General features: G+C 39.5%; 1 protein-coding gene across 1 annotated transcript in view; it reads left to right on the top strand.

Moving 5' to 3' along the window:
• The window catches only part of SMURF2 (SMAD specific E3 ubiquitin protein ligase 2), a 59,581-nt gene that overhangs the window by 10,786 nt on the left and 28,860 nt on the right, over positions 1-19,935 (top strand). The window contains exons 2-3 of the mRNA XM_038156962.1: positions 16,650-16,688; positions 18,266-18,374. Of these exons, the coding sequence (XP_038012890.1) occupies positions 16,650-16,688; positions 18,266-18,374 (148 nt within the window). The remainder of the gene's footprint in view (positions 1-16,649; positions 16,689-18,265; positions 18,375-19,935) is intronic.

Raw genomic sequence — 19,935 nt, 5'->3', positions numbered from 1 at the left:
ACCCCTAAATTTCTCCCATCTGTTCCTTTGCTTCACATGTCCACCACCTTGATACTATATAGAAGAAATGGGGAGTTAAGGGCTGGCTTCTTAGTGGCCATGATTTGGAGCATAATTCTAAAAAGACTTGCAGATAAGATCAGGGTTACTCCTTATGTGTAGAACAAAAGGAATTCTTCATCTTTTAGCAAACCTGAGAAGTTTTTTTTTTTAAAGAGCCTTGATTCTAAGAATATCTTGATCACTTCATTAATGCTGATATTTTCTTACTTTAAAAGGATCAGCAAACTTGCTGTTAATTTAAATTGAAATACGTAGTTTTTAAGTTTCCTTGGCTCATTTACATGTGGTATTTTCACAAAAGTTCTGGAGTTACAATTAATGCGACTCCAGAAGTTACAGGTTTTCCGAGAAGTGTTACCTGCTGTTGATTTCATTGCATGAAAGAGTTGAGCTTTTTTAGTTAGAGTCAATATTAATATATTAAATATCAAGCAGACAGAGAAAGCTGCGAGCTATGGCAGTCATCATTTGTACACTGTGATGGATCTTGCATTCTTTGTGAATATTTCTGTATAGAAGAGGGCAGCCCTTTAATTTTACAGTTTATCCCCGCTGGATTTGCACCAGAGCACCTTCCAGTGTCAGGGGGTTGATTTAGTACCCTGTGCTCTGTTTACACTGAGTTGCCAGTGTTGTGAACCACTTTGATCTTCACTCTCTGTGTATATGAAACACACACAAAGGAGCCTGCAAAAGAGTTTGACCAGTGAAGGAACAAACCAGAAATTACCTGTACTGGGCAGGTGTATCTCCAGCAAGAGACAGGCAGATGTGCAGTTTGAAGTTTCTTGCAGAGGTCTGTGTAGACAGAGTGAGGAGAAGTTATGGGTGCATTCAGATGGATATTTTTTTTAGAAAACTAAAAATGGATGAACTGATAAAACGTGAAACTGCAAAGTTTCATTTTAAGTAAACTTAATATTGTCTAACTATGAAGAAAAATAAAGTTTTGAGACTGTTTTCATATTTTACAGTTATTTGTTGATGCATAACAGTGCTTCTCTTTTCCCCCAGTGTTTGACACTAGTCTGAAGCAAGCTCTGCTCCTATGGGACTTCTTTGCCAAACACCTCTTTGTGCTTTGGACAATTATAAAGTTATTAAATGCATGATTTTGTTCAGCTGATCTGTTTTATCATGGTTTAAGGTCAGCAATAGCCTTGTCTGCTTCCCAGGGGGATGTTCAGGATCTGTTTGGTTTTTAGGTGCACACTACAGGATCACTTTCTGCTGAAATAAATATCTCTTTATCAGCTTAATAGAATAATAGTTATGTTTGAGAGTTAAGGTGTGTCTTTGTTCTAAAACTATGAAATCCCCAAAAAATCAAGTACCATTTACATCACATATGGTGTTAACTGCATTTCATGAAATTACCTTTTTCCAGCAAGATGTTTTGTTGTTTGCACACATATGCACATTCAGTGGTTTGTTTTTATTCTGAGGGCATGCTTTCTTCATTGTATTTTAATTGAAGTATTTACAATATAGTTATTTTTGTTATAGTGAACCATTTTATTGTTTCAGAAATGAATGAATCATATATTCTAGGTTATTTTTTCCTGGCGAATATTTTTCTTTAATGGTTCTTCAGGGCTAGCTTAAGTTGTGCAGATGAATAATACTTGAAATGCAGTATCTGATTCATCATGTCAAATGTTACAAAGAAAAACCTTTATATATATACACAGGTATATATAAACCTATATATGTACACACAGGTCTTTTGACTTGCAAGAACATCAGCATTACATGGGACTAGACTGGTTGTGTAGCTATTGCAAGGCAATGAAGTAATTATGCTTCTTGAGTCTGTTGTTTGCTCTGACTTCACCTCCATTTCCTAAAATCCCAAGATTTTGTTCTCTTTCCCAGGTTTCTCTCCTCTGTCCCAGCTGGAAGAGCAGGTGCTGGCTGTGCAGCTGAGCTGCCAGATCTGTGTTCCCTTTGCAAGGGCAGGGTGTTTGCAGTGGAGTGTTGGATGGATTTTGTCATGAGGGAAAGGGTCAGAGGGGATCCTCTGCTATGCTACAAGGCAAATGAAATTTAATTTTGGTAACAGGTATAGCAGAAGGTAACCACAGGGTGGTGTGGAACCTGCTCATGGGAAATGATCTTTGTGTGTTGAATCACAGTTTCTGTCTGGCCTTTCAAGTCAGTCCCAGGTGGAAGAGTCCAGGTGCATTTCCTTGACTGCTCAGCATGAATTCAGCAGCCAGATTGGAGTGATAGAGTTGAGTAAGTGGCTGCACAGCCCCCTGAGAACGCAAGAGAGCAATGTCAATACTCTGTATTTTTTGTTAGCTGAGTGTGCATTCTCTATACTGCGGTTTAAAACACGTAGAAGAGTAAGAGTATCAAATGAGCATCTACTGTGTGGGTATGTGTTTCTGTGAACACTCTATGAAACCTGTACAGGCCAGGTCTGCTTTTTTTTTTGTATCTGTATAGCTGATTTATGTAATCTGGAATGTAAAGGATTAAGTTCTGGTAGGTTTTGTTTAAGCATAAAAATATCATACACAAATTGTTTTTTCACACGTTTCCCAGATTCACTATAGGGAGGTTTAAAAAAAACCCAGCAACAAAACACCAAACCACAAAAAACACCCAAAAGAACAAAACACACCCAACTCTCCCTGTGTTTTCTCTGTTGCCCCTACCCTGAGCTTCTGTCCACACAAATATTTATAAATGGCAAGTAATGCACTTTATTTTGCATGCACAAAGCTCTGGGGAAAATGAGGAAATGTTTCGGTATGTGTAAGGCATTGAATACTTTGTTGTGCTCTGATTTGTCTTTCAAAGAGCTGTGGAGGCCTGCCTAAAAAACTAGAATACACTCCCTGTGAGCTTATGTTACCTTTGTGTAAAGCAGTCAGACCTCTACTGCTGGAACTCAAATTCATGGACAGAATGACTAGAACAGCAAAAATGACTTTAAAAAATGTGGTTATTGGATAAACTGGTATGAGCCCAGCTGCTGAGGATAAATTGATTTTGCTATTGCTTTAAATCTGTGATGTGTTGGTATTTTGGCAGAGTAAGAAAAACAAGGATATTAGAAAGTAATTTACTGCCCTGGGATTAGTGGGGAGTGTTGTGTTTCTGGGACTGGGGCAGGCCGGGCTGGTGGAGATGTGTCTGATAAACAGGACGAGGTCTAGTCTGACAGCTGGCAACAATAGCTTTTGCTCAAAGTCAGGTGTACTAAATTAGCAAATCTATTACAAGGCTACAGGAGAAATCTCACAGAAGACAAGCCTTGTAGGCAGAAGTGCTGCCAAATGGGAAATGATTCATCGTCTCTGAATGGGATGAGCACTGAGCAGAAGCAGTTTAAACCTCAGACTGCTTTGGCTCATAAACCACCAAATATGCGATTAACACTTTATCTTCTCCAATCCCGTGGTTTTTATTGTCTCCTGAAGAACGGTCTGTATTCAGGAGCAAAATCTGTGAGACTCGTTTGTTTCTTCTAATCTCTCTTTTGGAAGTTTGAATGTGTTTAGGTATTTTTTTGATTTTTAGCTAAATGACAGAATGTTTATGTGCACCCTAAAAAGCACTCCTGTCCTGTGAGCCTTCAGCGAGAGCACCTTTTAGTGAGGACTGGGAGTGCAGGCACAGCTCCCTGAACTGCCTTACTGTAGTTTATTTGCTTATATTTAATGAAAATACATGATTAGCTGGAGATGTAGTTTAATGTAGGATGCCAGTTCCAGAGCGCTCACTGCATTTTGATTTTTGGTATTTTAAAAACTTGTATCACTTTAACATTAACAATGCCATTCATAGACCACAATGCTGTAAGATGAAAAGGAAATATATTTATGAATTCTTAAATTTAGTTAATGCAGAAAAGAGGTACAGTTTACAAAATTGGATGAAGAAATGTAAAAGGGAAAAAGCTTGTTCCCTCTTGGTCTCCATATAACTGATCAGGTATTTTAATTATTAATTTATTATTGTATCTCTGATTTTATTTTATAATAAATTGTCATATTGGCTCTAAGATACATAAATTATAGAGAAACTAAAGGAATTAGGTCATTGGAAGGTGTTTAGTATTAAATAATTGAGATGTCAGAAGATGATTGTGAGAGGAAATAACATTTTACTTGGAAAGTTAATATGTTTGTTTAGCAAATAATTATGTTTGGGTGCCCTGGGATAGCACTCAATTAGCAGCTGAGATGTCCAAGGAGCAGTGTGTCCAGGAGATGCATGTAAAGATTCCTCTGGAAAACTTGGTCAGCTCTTACCTTGCTTGTGCAGCCATGTAAGAAATGGTAGAAATCAGAAGTTATTTAGTATAACACTTTGTGAGCAAAACTGCAAGAGGTTCAGGTTTCCTAAAGTGAAAGGCTGCAAGGAAATGAGGCTTTCCCATTTCTGTGTCCCCTCAAAATCCCCATCATGCCCATTCAGACTGTCTGAAGTTCATAACTGGTGTTTGAGGTCCTTGGAAATATTTGGATGCTCCTTGCACTTGGAAGCCGTTCTGCCTTCTGTAATGAAATGTTCTTGAACTTGTTGGGAATATTTTCCTGGGGTTTTATCCATTTGCTGTGCTGCTAGGAGCGTTGATGCACAGTGTTACAGTTTTTGCATTCATGTAATCACCTTACGCGCCTCTTTTCAGGCTCAGCTCCTCCCCATTATCTTTCTTAATCTTCACTCTACCCTGCTTAGTATCTTCTACTCTGTGCTCTTCTTTCTGAAAAAAATTCTTGTACTTTTACTTTGTTACGTTGTGAGCATCGCATCTTCCCAAAAGATTTCTGAAGTTGTAGTTTAAGTGGCATGGCAATGGTTTTTGGGCATGATCCTGTATTTTCATGTGTCAGTGAGCTATTTAATCTGAATCTCTTGGTGTTCTGTTTCTTTAAATTCCCTTTTATATTATTTCTTACAATATTATATAAATTGTTCTGATTTTAGTAAATAATTTAAGGAACTTGTGTAAAACCACAGTAAAACAAAACTAAGGCTTTCCTGTAAGTTGCTTTACTTCAGTTAAAATAAATAAGATTGCTCATTGAGTTAGCTCATCTCTCTTCAACAGCAGCATCTTTTTAAACTGTTTAGATTTGTTCTGTAGGACACATCTGTTTAAACAGAGAAACCAAACTGAATCTGTCCATACTAAAGGACTGCAATAACTTAATCAGTTTATAAATGCTGTAGGCTAATGATGTAATAATCTCCTGGAGATGAGGCTTCATGGGTATGTGGTGGGGGGTAAGACTGGACTGAGGTACATGAGACTGTTAATGATGTTTGAGTGGTGACATTGTCTTTTCCATGTGTGCTGCCTTTAAGCAGCTGGAGTTTTCCTGATTTAGATGATGTTGCATTTTTGCAGGTCCAGACAGAATTCCATCATCAGAGGCATGACCAGGTAAAGGTGTGTGTGTATAGTCCCCACACCTTCCTGCTGACCCTGTTGTATTCGTGGCAGAAGCCAAACTGCCAAGGTCCAAAGAGAGAGAGGCAACTTCCAGAATTGAAAGCTTTCCACTAAAACCAATTTTCAAAAAAAATGTGAATATAGGAATATTGTGCTTGAATATTCCAACTGTACTAAATAAGAAAGAGGCAGGATCCACATATTAGGAAGGAGACAGAATGTCTGAGGTTGTGGATATTGATGATAATGCAGGAGGATATAAGAGTACATTACTCATCTGTATTGCCCCATATAATGTCAGTACATCAGGTGTAGTAATACAGCAAAATTGTGCTGAACAAGGAGTTTGGATTAAGGGCAGATGCTTAATTAATGATTTTTCTAGTGATAGTATCAAAACCGTGACCCTCTTGAACTCTTTAACATGGTTTTACTTATTAAAGGATTATTTTTTGTAAATACTTAAGCATATATTTGAAATGCCAGAATTCTTTTTTTTCTCCCTAATAAAAGTTGTTGCCCAAGCTTTTCTCATGAGTTAGGAATTATTTCTTAAAAAGCATCTGACAATCCTTTTGGTAGTAGTGATAAAATCAATATGTACAGCATTTTGCTGGAGTGGCATGGGAATTACTTGTGAAGGATAAATTATGTCTATGGTTTTGGGGTCTTTTTTTTTTCTTTTTTTCTTTTTCCCCCTGGTTCTTTTCCTTTCTCCTCTTCCCAGCAAAGCCCCAGCAGTAGTGGTGTTCCCCAGGGACCACGTCTGCAGCAGAGACAGAGTTTTGAGACTTCCTGTTTAAATCACACGTGTGGCCATGTCCTGACAGCGCTGGCAGCCCAGCCTGGAACGCTGCTGGGACCCACAATCCCTGACACCCAGGAGTCTGACTTAGCTGCAGGTGCCTCTTGTCTGGGCCCTTTTTAAAATTCAGGGCATTTTTGTCCAGTTGGTAATTAGATCATGAATTTCTTTTGTTGTTGCCTCTACTACAGCTCATTCAGAGGGTGGAGAGTTTTACTGCAGTGGAACAAATCCAAGGGCTCTGCTCCTTGCTGGCAGGTTTGTCCCCAGCACGTTGCATGAAATACATCAGGCAGAGCTATCATTTCTTTCTCCCGTTAAATTTTTTCCTCCACTCCTGTTCCTATCAAACTGAGAAATAGACGGGTGCATTTCTATGTTACCCTTTTTATTTACCCATCAGAGGAATGATCCTGTGCTCCTTTAAGGATTTTACAAGTTGGTAACTTAGGATTAATTGCTTCTGTTTTGGTTATGAACTAACTGCTGGGATTGTAAAGAAGTCTTTAAGGACTGAGGGAAGATTTTTAGCACAATTGTAAGACTTTGAGATAAGAGTGACACCCTTTTCTTTGCCAGAGCTCTTAAAAACTATTTTATTCCAATATTTCTTGGAAAATTGAATTAGAGTTAACTTTACTGACACTTGGATATAAAAACCACCTCTGCAGTTTGAGATTAGTTAATTTTGCTAATGGTACTCTAAAGATTTTTTTTTATGGACTATTTTTTTAATATTGCAGGAGGGTAAGAAATAATTGAGACTGTTACAGCAAACGTAACAGCAAAGTTGCGGGATTCTTTCATCTTTATAATGGATTTCTGTTTTCCCACCCTGATTTTGTTTACTGGAATGTGATTTTATACTCGTCCCCAATATGAGAAACAGAAGGAATAACTTTGAAATTGGTCTGAGAATTGATCTTTGCTGGCTTTTTCCTTTGAAGCATTCTAATGGCTGTTAATTTAAAGCTGTGTTGTTCCCCCCACCCCAGGTGACAGCACAGTTTTGAGTTTCTGTAAGTGGTGTCTGTCCCACAGCTCCATGGTACAGTAGTGGTTGGTTTTTCAGATGTTGAAAAATGGGTGAAATGGGATGGTTAGGCCATTTTGCAGGAGGGTGGAGAAGAGAAATGGAATTTATGTGGTGCATGGAAGTTGTGTGTTGGAAACATCCTGGCTGGTCTGAGAGGCTCCATCCATACTGAACCAGGAAATGCAGATATTCCCAATAGCCTTTGTTTTCTTTAAGTTTCCCATATGTTACTTCTGCTTCCTTCTCACTGAGCTGTGGCTGAAGCCCTAATTTACACAGAGCCCTGATGAGCATGGTTTATTTCCAATAATTCACCTTTAATTTACACATTTGGTATATAGCTAAAAAAAACCCAAACCAAACCCAACTTTTTTTCATCTACTTACTCAGCTTAACCTGAATTAATGTGAATCTCCATGAAAGAGACTTGTAAACCTTTCTGGTAGGGTTTGCAGTGCCTAGGGAGGGCTGCTATCTTCATTGCAGAAGTGGCAGCATAATTTCTTTCCTTTACCTCTTGAGAGGCGTATCAAACAAACTGGACACATGAATAGGGTGGGTGACGTGTGTGGCAGCGAGCCCATCGCTCAGTGAATCTGGGAAACGTGAATGCATGAGCTGCAGAGGAGGAATTCAATGGGCTGGGGGGTTTTGTGTTTTGTTTTACTCTTGGCTTGGAGTGGAGTAAGGGAGGAGAAGTGGAAAAGGAAGCCTTTTGTTTACAGTGAAACAATGCTGTGAAGTAGACATCGTGATGTAAAAACAGGAGTCTAAACATGGCAAATCTGGGCAGGCTCCATCTGGCCGTGGCCACGGGTCGCTCAGCCGTCCCCGCACAGACTGCTGCAGTCTGGAGTCGCTGTCCTGTCGTCCTTCCCTTACGGGAATTTAAAACAGCCTTGGAGACTCTCTCCCAGAATTTTATTATTGCATGAGATGAATGATTTATTGGCGTAACTGTTTCTATCCAGTGATGCATTGCATCTTTGTTCTCTCTGATAAATGTGTGATGTTTCCATTTGGAGTTTTAAACTCCATGAGTTACATTATGTGCAAGTTACATGGGTCTGGAATTCTAAATCACAGCACAGCCACAGCACAGCCAATTCTTGTGGAGAACTTAGAGTGAATCTGTTGAACAGAAAATGGACTGGTTTTGTGTTAGGTTCTGGCATCTTTTGCAGTAGTTTAAATTATATTGCATTATTAGGGCATTTGTCAATTCCATATATGCAAATTGCTGATTATTATGGGTTTGTTTGTCCCACGGAAAAATTCTGATTTGTTGAGACACAGGTTTCTTACTGACAATGCTTGTAATGTATGTGATCCTTGGAAATGGGTTTCACTTTACATGTAGTGTATTAAGGATTTAGCATCTGGCTTGTGTTGAACTTACAGAAATGTGTTTATGGGAAGATTTGGAATTACAACAATTAGTAAAAGAAATTCTTGTTAAAAGTGCTTTTCTAGTACCATGTTTATACTAATGCATATTTTAATGGAGTTTATTTTAAAGCTGTCTACCTTGTGTTTGGACATCAGTCTAGCAGTGATGCTTTTATATGTCACTCAGAATATTTTTCTGCAACCTGACATGTTAGTATTAAATAGCACTTTTAAAATCCATTAGTACTTTTGAATTGTTCTAATGCCTATTCTTAGTAAGAGTTAGAATTGGTACAGGATTCTAAATTTGCATTCAATTTAAATGAGGTTTATAAGTCTGTAAGAGAATTAGAAATTAATTTCCAACCAGTATAAGCTGTAGGTGTGCTGGGGGGCAGCTGTGCCTGTTGAAGATGCCCCCATACCAGTTGCCCTGGGTCCCATCAGGAGCAGAAGGGATTGTGTGGTGCAGCTCCTAATTCACATCAGGAGAAGATACCCAGGTGCAGCAGCCCAGTGATGGTGTTTGGGGTGTACCTGGCTGCTTGCCCTGCAGCTCTTCCTGCTGCAGAGCTGTTTTCCAGGCATGGAGGAGAGTGATTGCCTTGGATGTCATAGAGCAGAGTGTGTCTGAAATCAGCATCAGCCTGTCCAGTGTCCTTGGGTGAACTGGGCTCCCGTGTGCTGGCATATGGCACCTGCAGCTCCGTGCGCTGCCTCCACCGGGCCCTGGGGAGGGTGGAGTTTGGGGTGTTGATTTGGGTGATGCTGAATTTTACAATGAAGTACTGGGGAAAATAATGATCCTACCATTCTGTCTGTGTGTGTGCATGTTTTGTACTGACTCTAGTTTAGAGCTCATGGAGTTATTCTGAATTTCTGTTGCTTTGTGAGACCCAGAAGGAACAGCTGTCCATAAGTAAAACAGAGCAGCCTGGAAGTAATTGTGTGTGTACTTGCAAGAGAAGTGCTTTTTTGTGTTTTAGTTCTGCATTTCTGAGTGTGCTTTGGGAAATGGAAAAGCTGAATGTTTAAGGAGAAGGTTGTGTCTCTAAAAACCTGAAGGGTGTTGACTGGTTATATTGGTATACTGGTGGCAAAATCTGCTTTTAACTTAATTTTGTTTTTAATAAAATAAATTTCTGGAGCTGCCAAACAGAGGCAGGAGGAAAAACTATATGTCTGCATTAAAATGAAAATATTGGGGTAGCACTTTGTTTTATGGGGTGCACTTCTCCAGCACAACTGCAGCAAGGGCAGCTTGGCTGATCCTCCCTGCTCTGCAGCCATGTGCTTGTGCCACTTCCTTTGCTGCAGGTTTGCAGATGGCGTGACTGCAGGGTAAGTCTGTGCAGCTCTAGGAGCCAACGGTGAACTAATCTGTCTCCCCAGAAGGTTAATTTTCTGTTAAGCCAGTTCAGCTTCCTGCTCTACCTTGTATCCCTGTGCTGGCTGGACCTGCTTTGAGGGAGGAACAGCTGCAGCCCCCTGTACTGTTGGGTGCAACCTGAAACCTTCCAGCGTGCTCCAATCTGCTCGGAATAATGGTCAGCTGCTGTGTTCTGACCCATTTTGTGCTGCAAGACCTCGACTCCAAACCCCTGTGCACCTGTAAAATACAGTATTTGCTAGGTTTGCCTGCCTTTGGGTGTCCTTCTTGACAGCAATCCATTGCAACCTTCAAAAACGCAGGAATTTCATTAAGCGAAAGTAAACTCTCTGTTTTACGGTCATATTCTGTCACATTTTGTTCATTTGCAGAAAAGGCACCTTTCAAAGGAAATGAAACCTTAAAAAAATTTCCTCAGAGAGATTAACTGTAAAATAAAACTTCATGTGAATAGTTAGGGTAAACAATTTTGTTTCAAAACCTTAATTGAGGTAGTTATTACCTCAACAGCTGTATTTGCAAAATCCATACGGTGTTATTTACAGCTCTTTGTTCAATAAATAGTTGAGGACCTCCTGTTTTATATTTTCCCATGTGGGAATTCAGGCAGGTCCAAGGAGGGAATGCAAACAGAAAAATATAAGTTTCTTGTGAGCGTGCCAACAGTGGAAGAAACCGGTAGGAATTTGTTTAAAAATGTTTAAAGTATTGAGCCATCCTGCTGGAACCTGTGCACTGTGTGCTGTTTGCCTGTCACAAATGGCTTTTCTAAAAGAAATAAGTGAATCTGCAAAGAGTTTTGTACACTGTGGAGAAAGTACATCATGTCAGCTTTAGGTTCAAACACCCGAGCAGTTTCTGGGTCCCAGGGGCAGCCGTGAAGGCGAGGAGGGGCGTGAGTGTGGCTTCATTTGCCTTCCTCCCTCTCCCTCCCCCAAGCAGGCTCATTCCAATCAGCAGTGTAATTGGAATGCAACCACAGTCTGGAGGAGGAAGGGGAATTTTTGGCAAGGAGAGGCAGAGCAGTTGGGAGCTTTATTCAGATTAAAGCATAGACGACCATTCATTATCAGTACAACACACATTAGCAACAGCATAGCATTGTGTTTCTACAGCTGGGACTTATTTCGGTGGTTGTATTGCCCCGCATAGAACATGCAAACAACTGGGATCTGATCACAAAACCCAACGCTAATGGCTTTCAGTAAAAGATGGTGTTTCTGTAGGGGAAGAAAGACTTGTCTTCAAAATGAGCCATTGTGGTAAAAATTGATAGGCAGCCTGTCGCTCTCCCCTGTGTTACATATGTTATGGAACAAGTGCTTTTTCTGGGAGAAAAAACCTTGGGGAAGGAAAAAACCAACAGAAATGATAAACTGTTGGTTGGATTCAGAAGGCTGAACTTGTTCTTCTGTGGCGATGACACGTGGAAAGCCAGAAGATTAGAAAACATAATCTTAGCTTTGGAGCGAGTGCTTTCCTCCCCATAACCTCAGGGCTGTCTGTTGACACAGTGTGGGTTCTTATGGATGGATGTTTGGCATGGGGTGGGAGGCTCTGCTGAGCCATGTGTAGACTTAAATGTGTTGTGTGTTTCCTTCTGCAGCGGGTGTGCTCACTTCCATGGACATTCATGATTGGTTTTATTTTCTTACCTGTCTTCCTTAGTCTTTCTTTGATAGTATTGGTGTGTCTCAAATATACACATTTAAAAACTACCTACTTAAGATGGCTTAAGCAATATTATTTTTCACATAGGAATTTTAAGACTAATATATCTGTAAAATTACTGTCTGCAGCTGTAGCCCTGATGTGTTTGTACCCCATGCTGCTGGGTACAAACACATTTAAACCTTGTCATTTGTCATAAATAAAGAAGTGCATTATAACAGATAACTGAGTGCTACAAACATGCAGGTAATGTAACACTAAAACCTACCTGTGGAGTAAAGTAGTGGTGTTCCTGTTTTGCAGGTGAATGTGGTGAACAAATTAGCTATAAACAGTTTGATACAGGTGGGAAATACCCACAGGAGTTGAATACACAGCCCTTAAATATTCCGGTTCCTTGAATTCACATAACGCTTTCTTTCTCTGTAATGTTGCTTCCTCAGCACTCATTCTGGTGTTACCCGGCCTTTGGAGGTGAATAGATCATTGAGGACTCTGAGCTCATGTCTGAGAGGTGGTGATTCTGTGAAATCTCATAGATCTTTATCACTTTTTACTTGTTTTCAATGCAAGCTTCCTGCATTGGAGCTCTCTTTCCATTCCATGGGCTTCATGTTCTTCCTCCCTCTGTGGAATCGTGGTGTTATTGATATACTTATTATTCTGAAATAAACATACTTTTAATACTTCTAAAAAACAGTATACCATAGGATACCTTCCCTAACAACAGCTTGATGTCATTAAAATGATGGATTTTTCTGTAAAAATGGTTCCAAAGTTAGCGGTTGTAACAAGAGTTCTTCAGTAACTACCAAAAAGAATAAACAGAGTTCAGAAAATGAGAGGGAAATATTTATCGTTCTATAAAAATTGACTTTTTCAATAGTCATGGTTCCTTTCAATTTTTATGTGAGTTCAACCAATTATTCACCCCCTCTATAATTGCATGTAAATTTTAATAGCTAACATATAGATTACAGGGGTTTGGGGATACTAAATATTTTGCATTTACTTATAATAGTTAAATTATTTTTCAGTAAATCATTCTTTGTCAGTCACAGGAGTAATAAATAAGGAAAAGGAAATTGGCAAATATGATTCACTTAATTCCTATTTTTGAATATTTGTGGACTGTGTAGCAAAGCTGTCATAGAAGGAGACTGGGTAGCTGATAACATTATGCTCTTTTCAATTTTCTGTGAGCAGACCTGAGTAGCATATGTTAGAATGAGATCATAAAGCATGATAAAAAAATATTTAATGTATGTATACTATGTAAAATTGGTGTGCTGTTTGTCTTGGCACGTATATATTGGAATATTAATGTTCTCTTTTCTGTAGACTACCCAGGAAGTCTGTAATAAACAGAAACATAGCTATCCATTGACTCACTGATGCTCTGTAATGAATACTTTATCTACACATGTGTGCTAGAAGCCATTCATGTCATTTGATGATGCACTTATGGTACAACACGCTCCCCTGTTCTTTTTCAGTATATCCAGCCCTTGGTTTGCATTCTAGTTCCAGTGCAAGTTTAAATAGCTTAACTTTTTGTTTCAAAAGAATTGTAACAAAAAGTGCCTTAAAACAAGCACGTCCAAATAACAAATAACCTTCTGCAGTGCCCTTGTGCCTCCAGAGGATCCATTAGTGGTGGGGCTGTGTAGATCTGATAACGATGAGCGTTGGGTCCAGAATCATCAGCGCTTTAACTTGGCTTTGTCAAGGGAGAGAAATCTCCCTCTAGTTCTTCCTGGGTTTTGAATCTTTAGCTTAAATTGAGCCTAGGATAGAGGACTCAAAGATAATTACGTCCCGTGAGTTTAGTGAGAATCATTGCCTGGCTAAAGAGGAGACCCTGGCAGTGACCTGAAGCGAGAGCAAAAGGCTGCAGCAGATCCTGCACTGCCAGGCCAGGGAGAGCCTGCGTGGGAGAGGGTCTGTCTGAATGCCCAGGGGGAAATCTCAGCCACAGCCTTCAGTCAGCCATGAAGCATAAATCCATAGGAAACCAAACTTCCTTAGCTTTTATTCTCAAGGAACTATTAATCAGCTGGTTATCAGAATATTCAGGACAGGTTTTAATACAGTGTTGAAACTGTTAGAAAAGTGGAGCATAAGCTCTGGTACTTTTCCCACCAGTGGGAAAAGTTTTGTCCAAAAAAAGTCCTGAGATAGATGAGAGCTCTGTGTGTGGAAGAAGATAGTTTCACTTTGAGTTGAGCTGATGCTCCTGGGACCTGGGCTTTTTTACCTAGAAATACCTGGCAGAGACGGTGTTGTTAGTGGAAGCTTTCTCAGCATCTCTCCTGTTTTGTTAACCTGACAAAGCCAGAGTGGGTTGACATCTGACTTGCCTTAAATGTGGTTACTAGAGAGGGAAAAGTTGAGCCAAAAATGTTAGTTTGTTCACTCATGGCTAATTGTTGGAGAAGCAGTTATTACTCTGTGTGCTCTGCATGTGCCCAATCTTATAAAAATGAGACTTCAGTTAAATTAGTTAAATTGCATTGGCAGGCTTGCTTTCTTTTTGAAAAGAGGTGTTTGTAATTATTTAACATTGCAATGTCTCTCACAAGAATAGTTGAACCTCTTGTGTCTTGGACATTATACAGTTTCAGGAGCACCCTGTGGGGCTGTGCTGTAGATGAATTTTGACTTAACTATTGGATTTTAAGCCCTCAGCTTCACTTGACACTTCCCATTACTTGCAATGGGTAAAACTGTGACAATAATTATATTTTTTTAGATATTTTAGAAAGTTGCCATCTGTATAAGCATCTATTTTACTTGAAGCTTTTCACCACTAGATGAAAAGTGGCTGGTGAGCAATAACCTATTGCAGTTCTTGGGCAGATGATGTCTGTTATGTTACCAGTCATCTGAGGATATTCTTGGTGTAACAAAACCTTAAGGAGCAGCAAAAGCAGTTTTTCTATTACCTGTTCTTTTTCAGGTGTCTTTAGGTTGTTCTCAAAGTTCTGGGTAAACTTTAGATTGTTGGGCGCATGGAAGCCTTTGATAACTGTGGATTTTTTATTACACCATCCAAAGAACTTTATTTGATTTGTGGAGCAGTGATGTGACAATCTCTTTCCTGTATGTACCTGAGTGCTCGATATCAAATACCTAAAACATTTGACTCTCTATTAGTATTTTGTTACTCTTGACTGTTCAGATTGAAATTATTGGCTGAAAATCCCTTAAATGGAGCTCTGCTTTAGGACTACCAATATGTCTTTGAATGGAGAGAAATTATATTTATTACTTTTATCATCCTTAAAAAAAACCCAGAAGCTACCAACCTGGAACCAGGCACTTCTTTTTCAGGGTAACAGTGTTTTTAGCAGCCCCTTTTTTCAATCCACTGTGCTGAAATTTTCCTGGGAACTTTCATGTTCCTTTCCTGTGGAATAGATCAGAGTGAAGGAGTTGTTCTGTGACTCCCTGTAGCCACTGATAGGCATCTCCTTGTGTTTTATGGAGGACCAAAACTCCTCAGACCTGAGCAGAGTTATAGCCAGATTTTACAGTGCTGAATTCCAGTGGAAAGCAGCTTCATTAAAATCAGCATCTTTATGAATGTAAAAGCATGAATTCCATTGTTTACTGTCCAGGGTGGTGCTTCTCTGCCTGGCTGTGGAGATCTTCATGGGAGTGCTCATGGATTGCCTCTGCCTGCTTTTGTTCAGGCAGAAATTGGGGATCAGCAGCCTTGCAGGATCAGTGTGAGGGTGTTCTGGGGGGGAAAGGATGACCAATAGTGTTTGGTTTTAGGTGGTGCCTGTGGGATGTGATTATTGGATGCACTTTTCTGTCTTTGCATTTCCTGGCAGTAATAAATATTGGCGATCTCATAGGAAAAATATCCAAGGGAATCATATAGTGAGGAATCTCTTGCAGCATCAGTTCCAACCAAATAACTCTTCCTACTTCCCCCCCCCCCCTTTTTTTTTTTAATACTAGCTGTGGGAATTCATGCTTTTGCTCAATCCCCAAGAATCCTTTTGTGTTATCAGTAAATATTTTAATGTTTCACAGGGGAATCTGATATTTCCTGCTTACTAAACCTGTGATAATAGATAAGCATAGTAGTTGAGCAGTGGTGCAGTTTGTGAAGAGAAGTCTTCTTTGTGTACCTTGGCACCTTTATATGAAATTTGTCCCCTTTGACCTTTTATTTATTTATTTATTTGTTTATTTAAATTTATTCTCGTAGGAGATTGTTTTCCCCTGGGTATTTTTAGTTGACAAATGCAAATGTTCCTTCCTTTTAATTTAAACAAACAAACAAAAAAAGGCCTGAAACAATTATCAGCTGCTACAAATAAAAGATATCTTTGGAACCATCAAAACTGTGGCTTTAGAAGTTAGTGTGCTCCACCCAAATGCTTTTCAGGTAAAACCTTTTATTTGTTAAGGATGCAGGATAACAGCAGAGCCTTGGCTGCCTAATGTTCTACTTTCTATGATCAAGGAAGCTTTTGCTGGGCTGTAGAACTGAGTGTAAGCCCCTGCTTGTGTCCCAGCACTAATTACAGTGAGCCGGCCAGGAATGCTCCAGGTCCTTCTCTGGTGAACTCACAGTTGGCAAAACAGTTGAGGGGCAAGAAAATAGCCCCGTGAAACGATTGCCTGAGGAAACCACGACCATCTCACTTCCACTGTTATCTGCCTCCAGGTGCATTGCTAAAAGATGACACTTCCAGCTCAGCTTTCAGGGATTAATTCACATGACAATATAAATGATGAAGGAGCATAGTTCATTTATGTTCATTTTCTTTTAAGCAAGATTTTCTGAAGTGCTGGACAGGTAAAATAACGTTTTTTAAAAGTTGGCAATCAGTAACTTAATTTTGTATTTCTGTTCTTCTTGCAGTACTGTGTGCAAAAAACTTGGTGAAAAAGGACTTTTTCCGTAAGTAGCTGTTATAGTTTTATACATTTATTTATAGATGGAATAAATGTTATGCAAGTTCTATAGTCCAATGTTTGCATATGATCATTATATTAAGATATTTGCAGTAAGGGGGCTGAAGGCTTTGATGTTTTATTTCAGGGCTTCTGTTTTTGTCTTACATGACACTCATCACAGAATCATAATGATAATTAAAACACTGACACACTCTGTCTGTTTTTATGGGAGTGGGAAACAAATATACCCACTCAGGCAAATTACATGTTTTTCAAATTTAGTGTCATATATTTATTAAGTCGTTCTTCATCCAAGAACCTTTTGTCGAGCAAACAGATGTGCTTCTTAATTATTAATAACCACCTCATAACACCAACGTACTCTGAAATTATATTTTAATTAATTTTAATAGTGTTTTGAAAGAAGCGCTAAGAAGTAGATGAAGAAGACAGAAAGGAATGCTATTGTCTGTGTTCTGCATGCACAGATCACCTGCCTGCCACCTCCCACCTTTATAGGTGAGGAGCAGGAGGAATTTGGAAGAGCAGACCTGAGCTTTAGAAAGAAGTAGAAGAGGCAGTGATCCAGAATTGTGCTGTGATTTGAGATACTTATAAAACATTGCTTATATCTGAATTTCTGTATTGATTGCACGTTCTTGGCTGTTTAACAGTTTGATCGTGCCTGAAAAAATCCTTCAGGAAGTGCAATGTGTGATGCTGGAGCACAGATGTCCCAAGGTCCCACTCCCTTGTCCCCACGTGCTTTCTGTGACACTTGTCCTGAGCCTGCTGCTGCCTGACCAGCTCTGGCTGAGTCACCTGAAATGCAGCTGGGACAAAATTGCATCTCAGCAGATGTGATGAGTGTTTCCCCACCTTGGCTCCTCCAGCTGGCTCACAGCACTCGATGAGGGGAGGAATGAGTGTGAGGGGAAAGGGGCAGGACCTGGGGAATCAGGGGTGGGACCATCCCCTGGTGTCAGTTCAGCAGGAGGTGCTGATCGTGGGTTGCTCTGCTCCTGCTGCTTTTCCACCCCTGAATCTGGAGTTCAGCACCATCTTTACACTGATTTTTGGTGTTCAGATGAACCTGTGTTCAGTGTTTCTTAGGTACTGAGCTGGCAGCAAACAGAGCACAAAGCCAGCAGTACACCAAGTGGATCCTAAAAGCAAAAATAACCTGTTAGAGACAATTCTCTGTTACACCAATATGAGCCAAAATTGTGATTTGATCTTAAGCATATAAAGAATGTAACTCTGTTTGCTCTGCCTTTTGCTTCTTTGTATACTGAGAATTTACCCAAACCTAAATTAGGAAGATTAAGGTGTTTTGATTTTTCCCCCAATGCGTTTGACTTACACAACTTTTTCTCAGTCCATATCAATGAAATAAATTGCTAATTTACCCATTTTCTGTGCTTAATACTTAATGTTATTCCCATTCATAAAGTAGGGGTCTTATTTATGAATAAAAGGCAAATCAATCTTCGAATGAAAGATTAAATAATTGAGCAATGATAAAGGACTTCAAAGCATCCTGATCCACTTGGTAGCTTTTTTTTCTTTTCCTCCTTGTAGGACTTCCTGATCCCTTTGCTAAGGTTGTGGTGGATGGATCTGGCCAATGCCATTCTACAGATACTGTGAAGAATACACTTGATCCCAAATGGAATCAGCATTATGACCTGTAGGTGGTAACAGTGATAACCAAAGGTTTGAAGTGAAATCCTCTAAATTACACAGACAATGTCAGATGTTCTTTATCCTGTCCTATGTACAGCTTGGAAAGTATCCCAGAGTTTATTAGTTTGAGTGAAAAGTCCACCCGGCAAAATTCCACTTTCTCATTTACCTCAAAATTTAAACACTGCACTTGTTTTTCTGGTGCTGATGTCTGCAGCATGCTTCATGGACTACACTGTTGTTTTATTGTGGTATTTTCATGTTAAAGTGAAGCAAGTAATTGACAGCATTTCCCTCAAACTGCTCTTCTCTTGATGCAATTTTTGTTGGTTGTGGTGCTACAGTATCTTTTTCTCTGTGTGCCTTTTGTTCAGTTTTCTCTCCTTTCTGTCATTTTCTGTCCCAAATGTTCTTCTCACTCTGAATTATTGTTATCATCACTTGAGCACCTTTTGGTGCTTTTGAGCAGTAGAATCAGTATGGCACATATATGTCATGGTTTTCCTCTCTTTCTAAAGCATAGAATATTTCTGTACAATATAAGTTATTAAAGCTTTGATTTTTATGTAGGTCTCTGTGCATGCTTTATTTTCCTTGTCTTTTATTCTTTATCTTTTTCCTTGGGATGAAGGATGGGGAAGAGAAATTAACTGTTTTGCATCATTGTATTCTCCTGTTCTGATCTCTTGACTTTTCCCCCATGGCTCCGTTCCCTGTCCTCTATTATTAGAAACATATTGAACATATTTGAACATATTTATGTTAACTTTGGCTGTCACCAAACCTGCAGCAGATTGGTATTGGTACACAGACAACTTCCTGTCCCTCTTTTTCCCAGTGAAGAAAAGCAGCTTGATGAGTCTCACAGCAGAATATGAAAGGCCTGGTTTAAAGTAATGTCTTGATCTACTCCTTATTTGAATATCCAAGACTAAATATGTGAAGTCGTTGTTCATAGTGTGTTAGTGCAGGATACAGAACATTTTCTTCACTGCTTAACAAAGTATCATGGCAGTTTAGTGAAATAATAATATTATGATTTTATTATCCAAACCCAGTTCAAGCTTAGATTCTGCATGTGAGACTGTAATTCATATTCATTAGAGAAATGGATGCAAAACAAGTTTCAAGTTCATGTGTAGCAAATGGCTCTCTTTTCAGTTGAAAGAATTCTAAGTTAACTTGGTTTTTTAATGGCACTAACTAATGGTACTAAACCTATCAAAATATTGATTTATACAGAATGGAGGTTTCAGACCTTTGCCTTTGCATGTCCTCTCCAAGGATCAGAGTAGAGCTAAGGAGAAATCCCTGAAACCAAGCACAGACTTTGATTGTTTTTTAGTTAGGTGGGTCTGTTAGTGAGCATTAATGCACAGCTTTCCAGGGATAGAAGGTGGGAAATGCTGCCAGCATGGCTGAGTGCAAATCCTTCTGTAACCTTTGTGCAGCTGGGGAAGAGACTCTCCTGTGGGAGGAGGGTGGGCATCGTTTGGCACTCTGAGATTCTGTGTGGAAGATGTCAGAATTCTCTGGGGAAGTCACTGGTTCCCTGTGGCTGCCCC

This window comes from Motacilla alba, chromosome 18 (genome assembly GCF_015832195.1).
Source record: "Motacilla alba alba isolate MOTALB_02 chromosome 18, Motacilla_alba_V1.0_pri, whole genome shotgun sequence".
Classification (NCBI taxonomy): domain Eukaryota; kingdom Metazoa; phylum Chordata; class Aves; order Passeriformes; family Motacillidae; genus Motacilla; species Motacilla alba.
The sequence above is the reverse complement of the archived record's forward strand: the minus strand, read 5'-3'. Positions and strand labels throughout refer to the sequence as shown.